The following is a 16,001-nucleotide window of genomic DNA, read 5'->3' on the forward strand; positions in this document are numbered from 1 at the left end:
AACTTTCCGTTAACCCTTTCAGTCCAATTTAAAGTTTGACTGAAAGTTATGAAAAATTATTTTATGGGGACATCAGCTGTTTCCACTTCTCTGATTCCGAGTCGCCCTTTCCTTGTCAGGGGCCTGGGAAGGCATTGCAGCTGTTCATAAAACAATCAGACATGATCCTTACTTGCGGTGTGGGATGGAATAAGGGGGTGGGGTGTTAGGGGAAGAGGTGGGAGCACTGGAGAGGGAGAGGAGGCGTCTCATGACACTGGTCAGGGACCTACAGTACAAATAGATCTGAACTTTCGGTCTTCAACATTTACCTCACTTCCATTCAGAGCCCGACCTCTTGGCTCATCTCATCGAAATAACTGCACGCCAACCACCACCATGAGCCAGTCATACTCCTCCAGTCAACGGGTGTCTTCCTACCGCCGCACCTTTGGCGGTGCCTCGCCATCATTCTCCAGAGCCTCCTTTGGATCTAAAGCGGGATCCGCCAGCTCCCTCTCCTCCAGAGTCTACCAGGTGTCCCGTTCCTCCGCAGTCCCAAGTCTCTCCAGTTTCAAGTCCACAAGGCTCGCCCCAGTAAGAGCAAGCTATGACGTCCTGGATTTCAGCTTGGCAGATGCGATGAACCAGGAGTTCCTCCAAACCCGAACCAATGAGAAGGTGGAGCTGCAGGAACTGAACGACAGGTTTGCCAATTACATTGAGAAGGTGCGCTACCTGGAGCAGCAGAACGCCATCCTTGTGGCTGAAGTCAACCGGCTGAAAGGAAAGGAGCCAACAAGAATCAGCGAGCTGTACGAGGAGGAGATGAGGGAGCTGAGGCGCCAGGTGGACATCATTACTGGCCAGAGGTCGCGGGTGGAGGTGGAGAGGGACAACCTAGCAGATGACCTGCAGAAACTAAAACAGAGGTGAGTGACTGATGTCAGGAGGAAAGACTCAATATAAGAGATAGATGGATGGATGGATGGATGGATGGGCGGATTGATGGATGGGAGAATGGAAGGGTAGGTGAATGGATGGGTGGATTGATGGATGGGCAGATGGCTGGATGGATGAATGGATTGATGGATAGGCGGATGGATAGATAGATGGATGGATGGATGGATGGATGGGCGGATGAATGGATGGGTGGGTGAATGGATGGGTGGATTGATGGATGGGCAGATGGATGGATGGATGGGTGGGTGAATGGATGGGTGGATTGATGGATGGGAGAATGGAAGGGTAGGTGAATGGATGGGTGGATTGATGGATGGGCAGATGGATGGGTGAATGGATGGGTGGATTAATGGATGGGCAGATGGATGGGTGGGTGAATGGAAGGGTGGGTGAATGGATGGGTGGATTGATGGATGGGCAGATGGATGGATGGATGGATTGATGGATAGGCGGATGGATAGATGGGTGAGTGAATGGATGGATGGGTGGATTGATGGATGGTGGGTGAATGGATGGGTGGATTAATCGATAGACAGATGGATGGATGGATGGATGGATAGATGGGTGGGTGGGTGAATGGATGGGTGGATTGATGGATGGGAGAATGGATGGTGGGTGAATGGATGGGTGGATTGATGGATGTGCAGATGGATGGATGGATGAATGGATGGATGAATGGATTGATGGATAGGCAGATGGATAGATGGGTGAGTGAATGGATGGGTGGATTAATGGATAGGCGGATGGATGGATGGATGGATGGATGGATAGATGGGTGGATGCATTGATGGGCGGATGGATGGATGAATAGATGGATGAGTGGATGGACGGGTTGTGGTGATGTATAAATGCGTGGATGGATGCAAGAGGTGGTCGACTCTACGCCTGCGACGTAATTTGTATTTATGGTACATTAATAACTTGATAGTGCAAAAAAAGTAAATAAAGAAAAAATCTGAACTTAAAATTTAAGATGCAGCAGAATGGAGGTGATCATGACCCGATATAAGTCGAATCTTTTACTTCTTCTTCATCTTTGATGATCAGGTAGAAGTGACAAACTGACCTCTGCTATATCTCCCTACAGAAATACCCAACAGCACATTCGCATTTAGTCTTTTCTATTTGTATTATGACGGTAAAGGGTTAATGTTACCTGTTCGCTGTCACAGACGCCACCAGTGCTATTTTAACCCCAACTGTCCATGAATCTCTGCAGCGCCGGCTCCTCGCCCCCTCGCCCGCTCCTCACCCCCTTGCCAGCTCTTCGCCTCCTTGCCGGCTCCTCGCCCTCCTCGCTCCCTCGCCAGCTCCTCGCCCCCTCGCCCGCTCCTCACCCCCTTGCCAGCTCGCCGGCTCCTCGCCCTCCTCGCCCCCCTCCCCAGCTCTTCGCCCCCCTCGCCTGTGGTCCATATCTCTGTAGTCACCATATAAGGCCCTCACCCTTCCAGGAATGCGGCAGGGGATACAGATATCGGTGTCACTGACTTCCTCGTCGTGTTCTTCATTTGAGGCTCTGACAGAGCGATAATTTCACATTGTGATTTCTCCCATGATTCGGCCATTCCAGAATGTATAGGAGTATAACGATACAATTCATAGATCAGTGCAATTATTTCAGAGCTTATCTGATTAGTTGATTATTTTAAGCAAATGTAAATAGTCAATTTGAATAATCAGCGCTGCAGTGTAAAGCATGAGAAAGAACGGCCAATAGGAAGCCTATGTTATGTGTTGAGTAGCTTGATTCCTCTCTGATTGGCCTTGAGAGATCACCTGACTTCATCTAAATTAATCCTTTAAAATTCTGCTGCATCATGACGAGTTTTATTACATTCCTTTCTATGTCCCGTGCCCCCATTTTTAGGTAGTGAAGGTGCAAAAGGGGCAGCATGCAGGAAGACACTGAATGGTGCACGTTTCAGATTCTCTCCATTGAGTTCTATGGGAGTTACAGGAATATCTAAATTATATCCAAAAGTTGTCCGCCGTGATCTAATGTGTACAGACCCCACCAGCTGTGCCCCTTTTTCATGGGTAAGGGGTGCAGGAGATATCGGGCAGCCACCCACTCCTACTATAGATGCTAAATGTACATGGACTGCAGCAAAATGCAGGATAAATGCTCGTACATGTCACTAATATAACAAGTATGGCCGCCAGACATGAACCAAATGTTTTACCTAGCAAAATTGTCCGGCGGGGAACGGCTCCAAAGTCTTACAATTATTTTCCACCCTGTAAATATATGTTATAGTACCGCACAATGGTTGGGAATTCTGACCCGTAAGACAAGGTCTGCAGGACTCCTCCAAGCACCGCGCTCATTGGGGTCCAATGGTGGCCACAAATGGGGAACCCACTAAAGATCACAGAACACATGACAGACTGAGCTCTGCTACATCGAACAGATTTACCGCTGTAGGGTCAGGCATGACACATTGACAATGGCTATGCATTAAATGCCACCATGTGTCATCCCAAGGACAGCTGCGTGATCTGGCCCGGTGCTGTATTTCATGAGACACCCCAAGGTCACCCATATTATACTCCTGTCCCAGTGAAAGGGCAGGGTGACATATATTCAGCCATTATGACCTTTAATTGGCAGAATGTTTGAAAAAAAAACACAACACACATAGTTTAATAAATGTTTGCCATTTTTTCCTCTATGCGCCGGAGCTGGCAAAGTCGGGCTCTCAATCTGGTGGAGTCCAGTGTTTATTTGTGGCCTGATGTAATATGATAGAAGCCATTGTAAGAAAATCACATGGCCAGCGGCGGCCACGATCGCATCTGATTATGGGGGGTTTGGAGCAAATAACTAATCACTGGTCATTCTTCTTTGAAAACGTTTTTCAATTTGCCATTAAAATCTACATTTGCAAAACTTGCTGGAAATTATCTAAACTTTAAATTTCCCCTCAACACTCTGCATAATAAATCTGTCCTTCAGTCAAGGTTTTCTATCAAGTCGGTAAAAATTCTATTTTTCTGTTCATCTGGATCCTTCAGAGCGAGGCGACCCTCAATATGGCTGCAATTAACAAAATTTCCACCAAACTTTGCTAGAGACCTGATTAGCAAATCTACCAGTACTTTATACAAAGGATTTTCCCCTACAGGGGACTGAAAAAAGAAATGTTTCTATTAAAGAGCAGCATAGTCAGAGGTAATGCAGGATAGTGCGACAAATACAACGATGCCTGTCAAAATCTGTTACTCCATTATGGCAAAAAAAAAAACTATTTAGACTGCAAGTGCACAGCAGGTATTTCAGTGCACTTGCCGCCCATGACTTCCTCCAGTGCTACATTGATGATTATAATCTTCAGAAAAGGAATGGCACTAGGACCACATGAATCACAGCACGCAGACTTTCAATCACATCTCTCCATGCGGGTGCAGTCGGCGTGGAACAACTGGGTTTATGGTGCTCAGCTATGTATTCAAGAATTGCAGTGCATCATTCCAAAAGTTAATTGTAAGAAAATAGCGGCACTCACCAGTTGGCTGATCCACAATGTTTAATCCATGTGCAGGTTAATACAAACACATCTTGGACCCGTAGAAGTGCTAATCGCACGAAACGGCCGTCGTCCCTCTGCACTCCCCGCACCCTCTGCACTTTCCAAGATGTGTTTGTATTAACCTGCACATGGATTAAACATTGTGGATCAGCCAACTGGTGAGTGCCGCTATTTTCTTACAATTAACTTTTGGAATGATGCACTACATTGATGATTGCTGCCTGACATCACTTCTGGAGAAATATTGCTCTTCTTTTAATTGGTGCAAGCACAGAAGGAGGCTAAGGATTTAGGCAGCACACGGCAAGCGGTGGAGGAAAGTGAAGAGAAGCCATGTGCTGCAAGTGCATCAATATGCCTCTCCGATGCACTTGCAGTCTAATTTGCATATTAGTAAAAGATGAATTTTGCCTCAATTTAGGAGCAGACGAGGATTCATTGCAATTGTCGCACATTGCCCAGTCTGTACTACTTCTGCCGATATATCGCTGACTGGTTCCCTTTAAGTTTGAAAAAGCGTCACGCTACAACCTATTGTTCCCTGTTATCAGCCACTCCAAACTAGAGAGCTTCTGATAGTAGTCTAGTAAAATCTTTTCACCATAACCAATACCCTTATTTCCAGTGCTGAGATCCTGCGGATACATTGATATGATGCGGATAACCACCTCATATAATGCTGGTGAATTTAAACGTCTCTTTAAAGCTCTGCAGAGGATAAGAGCATGTCCTTCCCATTATGCAGAGAGCAGACACAGGTCACTGATGTCAGGATGAAGAAGAGCAGACAGTGGAAGCGTCTGGGTGTCTGGGTGTGCTCCCTAGATCAGATGAAGTATACAACGAGCTGTGGCACATGAGCTCATAGCCATTCCTAAAATAAGGGGGGTAGTGGCTGCAATGGCCTTAATAGGAGAGGAGGTGTGGGCATCCATCTAAAATATCTATCTATGTATGTATATGTATCTATATACAGTGGGGCAAAAAAGTATTTAGTCAGTCAGCAATAGTGCAAGTTCCACCACTTAAAAAGATGAGAGGCGTCTGTAATTTACATCATAGGTAGACCTCAACTATTGGAGACAAACTGAGAAAAAAAAATCCAGAAAATCACATTGTCTGTTTTTTTATCATTTTATTTGCATATTATGGTGGAAAATAAGTATTTGGTCAGAAACAAAATTTCATCTCAATACTTTGTAATATATCCTTTGTTGGCAATGACAGAGGTCAAATGTTTTCTGTAAGTCTTCACAAGGTTGCCACACACTGTTGTTGGTATGTTGGCCCATTCCTCCATGCAGATCTCCTCTAGAGCAGTGATGTTTTTGGCTTTTCGCTTGGCAACACGGACTTTCAACTCCCTCCAAAGGTTTTCTATAGGGTTGAGATCTGGAGTCTGGCTAGGCCACTCCAGGACCTTGAAATGCTTCTTACAAAGCCACTCCTTCGTTGCCCTGGCGGTGTGCTTTGGATCATTGTCATGTTGAAAGACCCAGCCACGTTTCATCTTCAATGCCCTTGCTGATGGAAGGAGGTTTGCACTCAAAATCTCACGATACATGGCCCCATTCATTCTTTCATGTACCCGGATCAGTCGTCCTGGCCCCTTTGCAGAGAAACAGCCCCAAAGCATGATGTTTCCACCACCATGCTTTACAGTAGGTATGGTGTTTGATGGATGCAACTCAGTATTCTTTTTCCTCCAAACACGACAAGTTGTGTTTCTACCAAACAGTTCCAGTTTGGTTTCATCAGACCATAGGACATTCTCTCAAAACTCCTCTGGATCATCCAAATGCTCTCTAGCAAACTTCAGACGGGCCCGGACATGTACTGGCTTAAGCAGTGGGACACGTCTGGCACTGCAGGATCTGAGTCCATGGTGGCGTAGTGTGTTACTTATGGTAGGCCTTGTTACATTGGTCCCAGCTCTCTGAAGTTCATTCACTAGGTCCCCCCGCGTGGTTCTGGGATTTTTGCTCACCGTTCTTGTGATCATTCTGACCCCACGGGGTGGGATTTTGCGTGGAGCCCCAGATCGAGGGAGATTATCAGTGGTCTTGAATGTCTTCCATTTTCTAATTATTGCTCCCACTGTTGATTTCTTCACTCCAAGCTGGTTGGCTATTGCAGATTCAGTCTTCCCAGCCTGGTGCAGGGCTACAATTTTGTTTCTGGTGTCCTTTGACAGCTCTTTGGTCTTCACCATAGTGGAGTTTGGAGTCAGACTGTTTGAGGGTGTGCACAGGTGTCTTTTTATACTGATAACAAGTTTAAACAGGTGCCATTACTACAGGTAATGAGTGGAGGAAAGAGGAGACTCTTAAAGAAGAAGTTACAGGTCTGTGAGAGCCAGAAATCTTGATTGTTTGTTTCTGACCAAATACTTATTTTCCACCATAATATGCAAATAAAATGATAAAAAAACAGACAATGTGATTTTCTGGATTTTTTTTTCTCAGTTTGTCTCCCATAGTTGAGGTCTACCTATGATGTAAATTACAGACGCCTCTCATCTTTTTAGGTGGTGGAACTTGCACTATTGCTGACTGACTAAATACTTTTTTGCCCCACTGTATGTATTTGGCCCATTCGTCATATTACCAGCTTCCTCACCCCAGGATCAATGCTAAATATTACATCACAGTTACATAGGACTATGTAAAAGTTTGTGTTCCCCTGGTCAACTCTAGAGTCTGCTAGATCTTTCTGAAGGTCTTTTGCAGTCAAGCGGGGGTTCTGTTTTGCCTCTCTAGCAATCCCACGAGCAGCTCTCACTGAAAGTTTGCTTGGTCTTCCAGACCTTATCTTGACCTCCACTGTTTCTGGTACCGGCCATTTATTAATTACATTTCAAACTGAGGAAAGGGCAACTTGAAAACGCTCCGCTATCTTCTCACAGCCTTCTCCTGCTTTGTGGGCCTCCACCATTTTCATTTTCAGAGTGCTCGGCAGCTGCTTAGAAGAACTCACGGCTGCTGTTTTTTTGGCACAAGGTTAGAGGAGGCTGGGTGTTTATATAGCTGGGAAATTTGCACCATCCGGCCTTTCCTAATGATGATAGTGAACAATTTATAACGCTAACAGGCTAGTTAAGGTCTGAAACCTTGGTCAAAGTTATCTGAGCGCACAAACCTCCCAGGGTGCCCAAACTTTAGTATCGGCCCATTTTCCTATTTGTAATTTTTTAAATGAAAAGAAAAAAAGTCAACATATTTCTTTTTTTTTTTTTTTTTTAGCTAAAATACAAAGGAAATATGTCATCTTTAAATTTAGGCTTTTTTTTTTTAGATAAATTTCATTTTCAGCTTTCTTAACTGTTCACAATAACGGTAATTTTGACCAGGGGTGCCCAAACTTTTACATGCCACTGTACACTATCCTCTAGATAAGTGATAAATGTAAGATCAGTCGGGGTCCCACCAGGGTGACCTACACTGAATGTCAGATTAGGAACCCCACTCCCCCCCAGTCGAATGACTGTGGAGAGTAGATTGAATGGAGCAACAGTTCAGAATCGACCTTTTGTCTTCAAAGTCTATGGCACTGATGGAAGCAGCCAAGTTCTATCTCATATCTATCTACTGAATGGATTTGTTCCGTGATCTTTTGCTTTTGTTACACAGATCCTAGTATGAAGAATAAGATTTATTATCCTAGTAACCGGTTCTTTCTGATCTGTGTTTTTCAGGCTGCAAGAGGAGATCCAGCTTAAGGAAGATGCCGAAAATAACCTGTCCGCCTTCAGATCTGTAAGTACCGGTGATTAACCCTCCGATCTTTTCTGTGTGACCTTAGATAATTCACTTCTCTACCTCTAATCCCTCTACTTCTGTAAACCGCCATTTTCTTCATTTCTGTCCTACCAACTTCATACTTTTTTTTTTCTTCTACTTATTTAGGATGTTGATGCTGCCACCCTGGCCAGGATCGACCTGGAGAGGAGGATCGAATCTCTGCATGAAGAGATTGCTTTCCTCAAGAAGATTCACGAGGAGGTAAGCATATCATGAGGTGGACTCCATGACACCAAGATCGTTCTTTCGCCAGCCTTAGTCATTAAGAAGGCTCCACTGTATCTTCTCAGGAACTTCGGGAGCTGCAGGCACAACTACAAGAGCAGCAGGTGCAGGTAGAGATGGACGTGTCCAAACCAGACTTGACTGCAGCGCTAAGAGACATCCGGACTCAGTATGAGAACATTGCTGCAAAGAATGTTTCAGAAGCTGAAGAATGGTACAAGTCCAAAGTAATGTCCACACTTGGTCCATAAAGTCATGTTCTAGGTTTGTTCATGCAGTCAAAAACATTGGTTGAAGTCTCACTATTGATATCTTTTTCCTTCAGGTTTCTGACCTCAACCAGGCTGCACAGAAGAACAATGATGCTCTCCGCCAGTCTAAACAGGAGCTGATGGAATACCGTCACCAGATCCAGTCCTACACCTGCGAGATTGATGCCCTCAAGGGAACTGTAAGTATCGGACTAAAGTATCAAAACTTGCAACAAATTATTTACAAACCTTGGTTCTTGAAAAGATGATGATGCCTACAAGATGTCACTTCTTCCTTACGTGACCTATAGAATTTGTAATAACGTTCCTGTAAACTTGTCGTGGTGGGTTGTCATCTGACCTTCGCAGGAACTTGGCCAATCATCTCATGCCTTGTGACTCTTAATGTTTTTCTTTTAGAATGATTCCCTGATGCGCCAGATGCGAGACTTGGAGGAAAGATTTGCCGGAGAAGCGGCTGGATACCAAGATAGCATTAGCCGGCTAGAGGAAGAAATCCGTAACCTGAAAGATGAAATGGCAAGACACCTCCGCGAGTATCAGGATCTGCTGAACGTCAAGATGGCATTGGACGTTGAGATTGCCACATACCGCAAACTGCTGGAAGGAGAGGAGAGCAGGTGAGGAGGCCAGAGGCACCAATAATAATGACAAATGTATCTACTTATCCAAAGAAACAAACACACAATCTCCGTAGATATTTGAAGACATTTTTTTCCCATTTTTTCTTGTTTGACAAAATCTGGAGAACTTCATGGCTGAGACAATCTCCATACTCGGGGACCATTAAAAGCACCACTCCAGCATTTTCTTTAGTTCAGCACTGGAGTGGTGCTGCTAATGTAAGTTCCCTGCCCTTAGTCTTACATTCATCTTCATCTTTTATAGGGTGTAAATATTTTTACGCACCTAATATTGTCTACTATAATACTGTCCTACTTTATCTGCAAAACTTAATGCAAATGAATTATATCAAATTTAAAGAGTATTTATTCCAAAGACCACTAATAAAGCAATCAAATTGCAGAAGATTGATTAATACTAAGGGCTGAATATCTGATATATTTTAGATTTTTCAATATTGTAGATGATTAATAATGTGATGAAGAACGATTAATCCCTGGTTTCAAGCTATGTTTTTTAATGACTGGGTAATATTTTGGTATTTTAGGATCACTCTCCCCATCCAGACGTATTCAGCGCTGAGCTTCAGAGGTGAGGCTTACGTATAATGTCTCAGGATTAATATCTGTCTGAATGGAAGAATTAATTGGTGTCTCCGTCCAGTGATTTTCATTAGTGACCTTGCCTATTTTTGTTGGCAGAGACAAGCCCAGAGCAGAGATCATCTGAAGTCCACACCAAGAAAACGGTCATGATCAAAACTATTGAGACACGAGACGGAGAGGTGAGAATGCGATGACATGGGCAGAGATAACTATCCCACAGCACTTTACAGGCATTATCATCACTGTCCCCATTGGGGCTCACAATCTTCCCTATCACTATGTTTTTAGAGTGTAGGAGGAAACTAGAGAACCCAGAGGAAACCCCCGCAAACACGAACAGACAAACTCCTTACAGATGTTGTCCTTGGTGGGATTTGAACCCAGGACCCCAGGGCTGCAAAGCAACAGTACTAACCACTGAGCCAACGTGTGCTAACCACTGAGCCACCGTGCTGCCCAGTAATCCCATATGAGAACACAACAATGTAACACTAGAAAATAACCACTATCATGTCCCCTATCATACCCAAAAGCTGCCGCTATCACTCCTTCATAACCACAAACTTCCCCATCTCATATGAATGACTATAAAACTGCTCCCATCATCCTAAGAAATGCAAAAACTCTCTCCTCATACAATGTGTGACTGCAACACTCCTTCTGTGTTATGTAATAAGAAATCTACTCTGCTCGTATCACACAACGTGTGCCTAGAAAATTGCCCCCTGAAGAAATGCCAGGCTCTCCCCTTACAGAATGTTTCACTGTAAATCTCCCTGATTTCCCCCAGCAGCTCTTCACACATAATTTATAGAATTTTATCTCTAGCGTTCACTTTTTATCCCAAACTACTTTTGGAAACTTGTCAGCAAATGCATCTGTAATTCCTGCTGCTTGGACGCAATGTCTCGGTGTCAGCAAAGGAAGGAATGGAATGGGAGTGGCGTGCCTGCGATCTAGAAACCATATTCATGAAAGTAGCTTTGTGATTGATACACTGTATCTGAATTATTATTCCCATCGGGAAGATCAGATTGATGGTACCTGGAAACTTTCAGAAAGCATCACAAGAAATATGATCGGATGGTAGAGTAAGACTGACCTACGGTGACCACTCCCCAAAAAACTGCTCTTTAATGGGGAGATTTATTATATATATGGCAGGGAAACGTCCTTTTAAATCAGAGCTGTGACCTGATTGGTTTTATGCAGTACTGGACCAAAATGTAAGATTATGTAAGAATTAAAGAAGTTTCCTTTATTTTTTCTTTACATATACAAGTTTTTCTGACATAAAACTCAGGCACTGTATATCATGAAAAAAAGAGGTAAACATTATTTACATAACCTAGCAAGAAAAATATTGAAAAAGTACTGAAAACATGCCTGAGCATGAACGGTGGAAAATATCTGGATCTTTCATTAGTTATAATCCATTGATAGCACTTGAAAGCAGCAAAGACAGACCCTTTAGGGTTCATTTCACACTAGGTGTGTTTTTCAGCATTTTTTTTTCAGAAGAAACATTGTCCCATGACTAAAAACCATATATTGTGCCCTATTTGTTACTTTCTGTACCCCTTCTCTAAATTTTTCACTGAAAAAAGTTGTCAGGTTTGAATCCACAATTATTTGCTATGGTCTAAAGCTGGACCTTCTGTTGAGTCACTCACGTCGGCTCAGTTACATGGTCTCATCCTGCTTTTTATAGTCACTGCTGAATTTACATGGGGACGCACGGAAAGGGCTTCAAACACTCCACCACAACGGTCTCTGACATGGAGAGAATACAACAGCTGCTCCCAAAGAGTTTCTAAAAGTAAAGGCACAACAGCTGAACTCCAGTAAGAGATAGACATTTACAACAGGGGGATGAAATATGCAATGTACATTCGCCTCGAAAAGAGTCAGCCTGCCACATTACATCATATGGAAATGGCACAAAGTAAAAGCTCAAATATCGCACACGGACTGCTATGGATTCTATTATAACCTTATGGGGACCGCCATGGGGTCATTGTAAGCGCAGACTCTAGTTTGCTCCTTACTGCTTTCTTAATTTGTAGACTCTCCTTCTCTAGCCACTGTAGTATTAGCAAAAAAGCTGAAAGTTATTATGCCTTCCTGTCCTACAAAAAGGGAAAGAAACAGGTGACACAGTCTGTTCTCAAGTGCTGTGGACTCACCTCACTTAGCTAGATGATTTGTATATTGTGCTCTCTCATATTTAGGTAATATATAGGCACAATGGCACACACTCTTAGACACTTTGTCAACCATCATATGGTGTCTTCATGTATTAGAATAAGAACATATAGAGAAGTGCTGTACAATATGGATGTGTAATGTGGTCGTATTCACTGACCCTCATAAAATTTATATTCATTACACTGGTGCTGCTAATGGGGCTAAGACAATACCAATGGGACCGTAATGGGCTCATGATGAACCCCAACTATAATTTGCTCTATAGCCCTTTGTTCAGATTGTAGATGTTCCCTTTCCACATTCAGTATAATGTTTAAAAAGTTTTGGGGTCATAATGCCCTTCTCTCCTACAAACAGGTTCAAAGAAACAGATGACACATTGGATTCATATAACAAGATAATTTAAATGTCTTAATACTAGATGCTTAGGCACCCATCATTAGAAACTGTGTCAACATATGGGGCTTCAATGAACAGTATAACTAAGGATGATATAGTACAACATGGATTTGTAATGTTGCCATGTGCATGGATCCTTATTAGTAATGAGTGAGTATACTCGTTGCTCGGGTGACCTCCGAGTATTTGTTATTGCTCGGAGATATAGTTTTCATCGCCTCAGTTGCATGATTTACGGCTTCCAGATACCCTGAATACATGTGAGGAATGCCTGTTTGTTAGGGAATTCCCACATGTATTCAACTTATCTGTAAGCCGTAAATCATGCAACTGAGGCAATGAAAACTATATCTCCGAGCAACAACAAATACTCAGAGGTCACCCAAGCGTGCTCGGGAAAACCCGAGCAACGAGCATATTCACTCATCACTTATCCTTATAAATGTATAGATTTTGTCCTTCATCAGGCATGGAAATAGAGAAGCAATTAGTATGAATATAGAATAAAGTGTTCTTTCTATCATCGGTCTACTATCTCTGTAGCGACGTTAGTAATACACACACATACTTCTCATTGCCCCAGCAGAACTGAGCACCTTACGGTTCCTCTGGAGCACTGGTAAGTCACACTTGGGCACTTTCCTCTTCTTGCCTCTACTTTTTTGGCCACATCACGCTTCGATTGTCACTCATTAGCGATTCTGCACTTTGTTCACCACTTTCCACAATGTATGTACTGTACTATTGCAGATCATTGTGCATCGCCATACCTAACCCTCCACACATGCACTTCTCCTATATGGCTGCCTGGTCAGAATCTCGGTAGATGACAGTGGTCCAATGAAGCCTGTGGCAGTATAATGCTTTACTTCTGCATTTAAGGAATGATCCTCAGCAACAGGGTTTTTCCACAGGCCATTGAGATATTACATATCACCAGCGTTTGGCAGACCCACCGTAGGCTACTCAGTGGGCCCAGGCTATGATCCCTGGTGCATAGATTTTGTATAGAGGATGATCCCACAATAATTTCATCTGGTTGGTGCCAAGTAACCGCAGTCTGATACTGCATGTCCCCCACTACTGGACATCATTGGACCACTGTTGTCTAGGACTAGGCTTCCTCATCTTTTCTCATACTGGCCACTATTTTGCACTTGCACAAGTTTACTGCTAATGTAATAAGTATGGAAAATAAAAAAACAATGAAAAATTCATGTGGATCGTGCTTGCACAGAATTTTCTGCTGCGAACAATTCATTTTTGTTACTAGGATCCCATCAAATGATCACAGGGTGTCCTACTCATAAACTCTCCAGTGATCAGTGGTAATGGTTGTTTCAACTTGAATCCAATAGTGAAAATCTCCTGCAGCGCCACCTAGCTGTTATCATTGGAATTACCAGTCTGTCTACAGTATGTAATGCTAGGACTTGTCAGGTCCTTTCAAACAATAGACACTCTAGATGAGTCTAATAGATGGGGACCTGAACTAGGACACCCCACTAATTTCTTAGAGACCCCTAACAGCATATTTGGGTTCTTCTTCCCATGTTCCCTGCAGCAATACTGACATGTCCATTTGCATCCGCAGATTGTCAGTGAGGCTTCCCAGCAGCATCAAGAGGTCCTGTGAGCGGACACATGAAGATGGACACCCCCCAGGAAAGACCACAGAGCACAGCCTGAGCAAAACCCTGCTGGACCTAGGCCATCTCATGCTGTATCCTCACCACACATCTCCACCACACGTCACTGCTTCTCCCCCCAAACCATGGACTGCCAGGGGCCCCGGTGTGTTTAGGCCACCTCTCCCCCCCCTCCTGGAGAACAAATGGCCCTTATGGAGGTTTCTCATCATTTCTAGAGAAATAAAGTAACCAACACTTTCACAAACCACGGCATTCCCAGTCATTTCCCGGGGAACACAACCACCATGATCCTGTCTGCGCTAATCCCAGTGATGGACTCCACTATACTTGACCTCATCAATAAACTGTAATCTTCCAGATGTTGGGATACTACAAGTCCCAGGAATCTGCAGAATACTATGGCATGCTGAGACTTGTAGTATCCCAACAGCTCGCGAGCCAAAGACATTATAGCACCAAATTTGCCCCATGGCGGAGGTGCAGCAGCCAGTTGCGCGCCAGCCCTGGTGTCTGGCAGCACAAAGGCCTTTTTGCTACAAGAGGAATCAAGTGTTACAAATGGCACATGGAAAATGGGGGATCTTACAGATTTAGTATTTGGACCTCAAAACATTCAGTTATACCTATGCACTTCTAGGAAATAATACTTTATAGCTCCACCTAGTGGCTGGTCACCTGTATTGCACCATGATACTTGCTGCCGTTTAATTTTATTTATTTTACCCTCATTTCCAGACTAAAATAAAATATTTACAAGTGCACAGATGCAAAGCCAGGTCATTTAAAGCTATGTACAGTAAATGAGATATATTACAATGTACAGTAGTCCTAACGCTGTATCTAGTAGATAAACCGGATAATGAATGTGACTGGCAACACTGAAGCCAATAGAGATGGTGAATGTGGTTGGAAGAGAACATCTATTATTCTTATTTGCTGCTCTACATCACTGGCCCTCCAGCTGGGCAGAAACTACAACTCTGACCATGCCAGGCCATCAGAGCATGCTGTGAGGTGTAGTTACAAATCAGCTGGGGGGCGACAGGATGGAGATCACTGCACTAGATCAATGACATATTCCCAGTCTGCTGAGAGTAGTAGTCTCACTACAAGTGACGCTGCAAATCTTGATCTGCTAAGGAAAATGGAAGTTGAATGTGGTCTGAAAGTAAGGCACGTTTAATAGTTTGGAAGAAATTAGAAAAATACTATTGCTTCCTGCCAGAAACCATGCCACACTAGTCATCAGGTTGTGCCAGGTACTGCAGATCAGCTGCATTGAAATACATTAACACTCGGCTGCAATACCACACACAACCTGTGGACATGGGTGGTGCTGTTTTGGGGGGCAAGTAGCCATGTTTCCATGCACGACACACACAATACTTATACATCGTGTACATGAATAAATGTATCAAGCTTCCTATCACTGTATCTGCCTCTCTTATTTCTTCTGGAGAAGTATGGAGAACTGGTTTAAAGGGCAACTCCAGCTAGGTTTTCTGTTCGAACATTTTGGAACTTGGAGATAGAAATATTAAGGAACCAGAAGTTATAGACTGAGGAGACAGTAAGGAGTGCAAGGGTGTATGCACCATAGAGGCGGAGTATGCAGCGGATGTGGGGCCCTTTTAGAAATTGGGCCCGATACGATAAGACCCATTCCCTTTTCTATTTAGTGGACCAACATCCAAACAGGAGGGTGAAAAGGGGCCCAAAAGTCATAAAAATGGCCAGACACTTC

General features: G+C 43.7%; 1 protein-coding gene across 2 annotated transcripts; it reads left to right on the top strand.

The window, feature by feature from the left end:
• Positions 1-295: 295 nt before the first annotated feature.
• DES (desmin) lies at positions 296-15,683 on the top strand. 2 transcript variants are annotated; one of them, XM_077273131.1, is made up of 10 exons: positions 296-911; positions 8,167-8,227; positions 8,378-8,473; positions 8,563-8,724; positions 8,823-8,948; positions 9,169-9,389; positions 9,941-9,984; positions 10,095-10,177; positions 13,192-13,224; positions 14,200-15,683. In XM_077273131.1, exons 1-9 carry the CDS (start codon positions 379-381, stop codon positions 13,195-13,197), a joined length of 1,332 nt encoding a protein of 443 aa, XP_077129246.1. In that variant the 5' UTR covers positions 296-378; the 3' UTR covers positions 13,198-13,224; positions 14,200-15,683. The 2 variants fall into 2 exon arrangements, with proteins under 2 accessions (XP_077129246.1, XP_077129245.1); XM_077273130.1 differs by lacking the exon at positions 13,192-13,224 and having other exon boundaries at positions 297-911.
• Positions 15,684-16,001: the final 318 nt, after the last annotated feature.

The sequence above is a fragment of the Ranitomeya variabilis genome, chromosome 7 (assembly GCF_051348905.1).
Source record: "Ranitomeya variabilis isolate aRanVar5 chromosome 7, aRanVar5.hap1, whole genome shotgun sequence".
Lineage (NCBI taxonomy): Eukaryota > Metazoa > Chordata > Amphibia > Anura > Dendrobatidae > Ranitomeya > Ranitomeya variabilis.

What these genes read in the sequence shown, in the direction of transcription:
- DES (XM_077273130.1), top strand. Translation starts at nt 379, where the DNA reads ATGAGCCAGTCATACTCCTCCAGTCAACGGGTGTCTTCCTACCGCCGC. An exon ending in CTGGAAGGAGAGGAGAGCAG is followed by an intron (nt 9,390 to 9,940) that starts GTGAGGAGGCCA and finishes TTGGTATTTTAG; the next exon opens with GATCACTCTCCCCATCCAGA. An exon ending in TTGAGACACGAGACGGAGAG is followed by an intron (nt 10,178 to 14,199) that starts GTGAGAATGCGA and finishes TTGCATCCGCAG; the next exon opens with ATTGTCAGTGAGGCTTCCCA.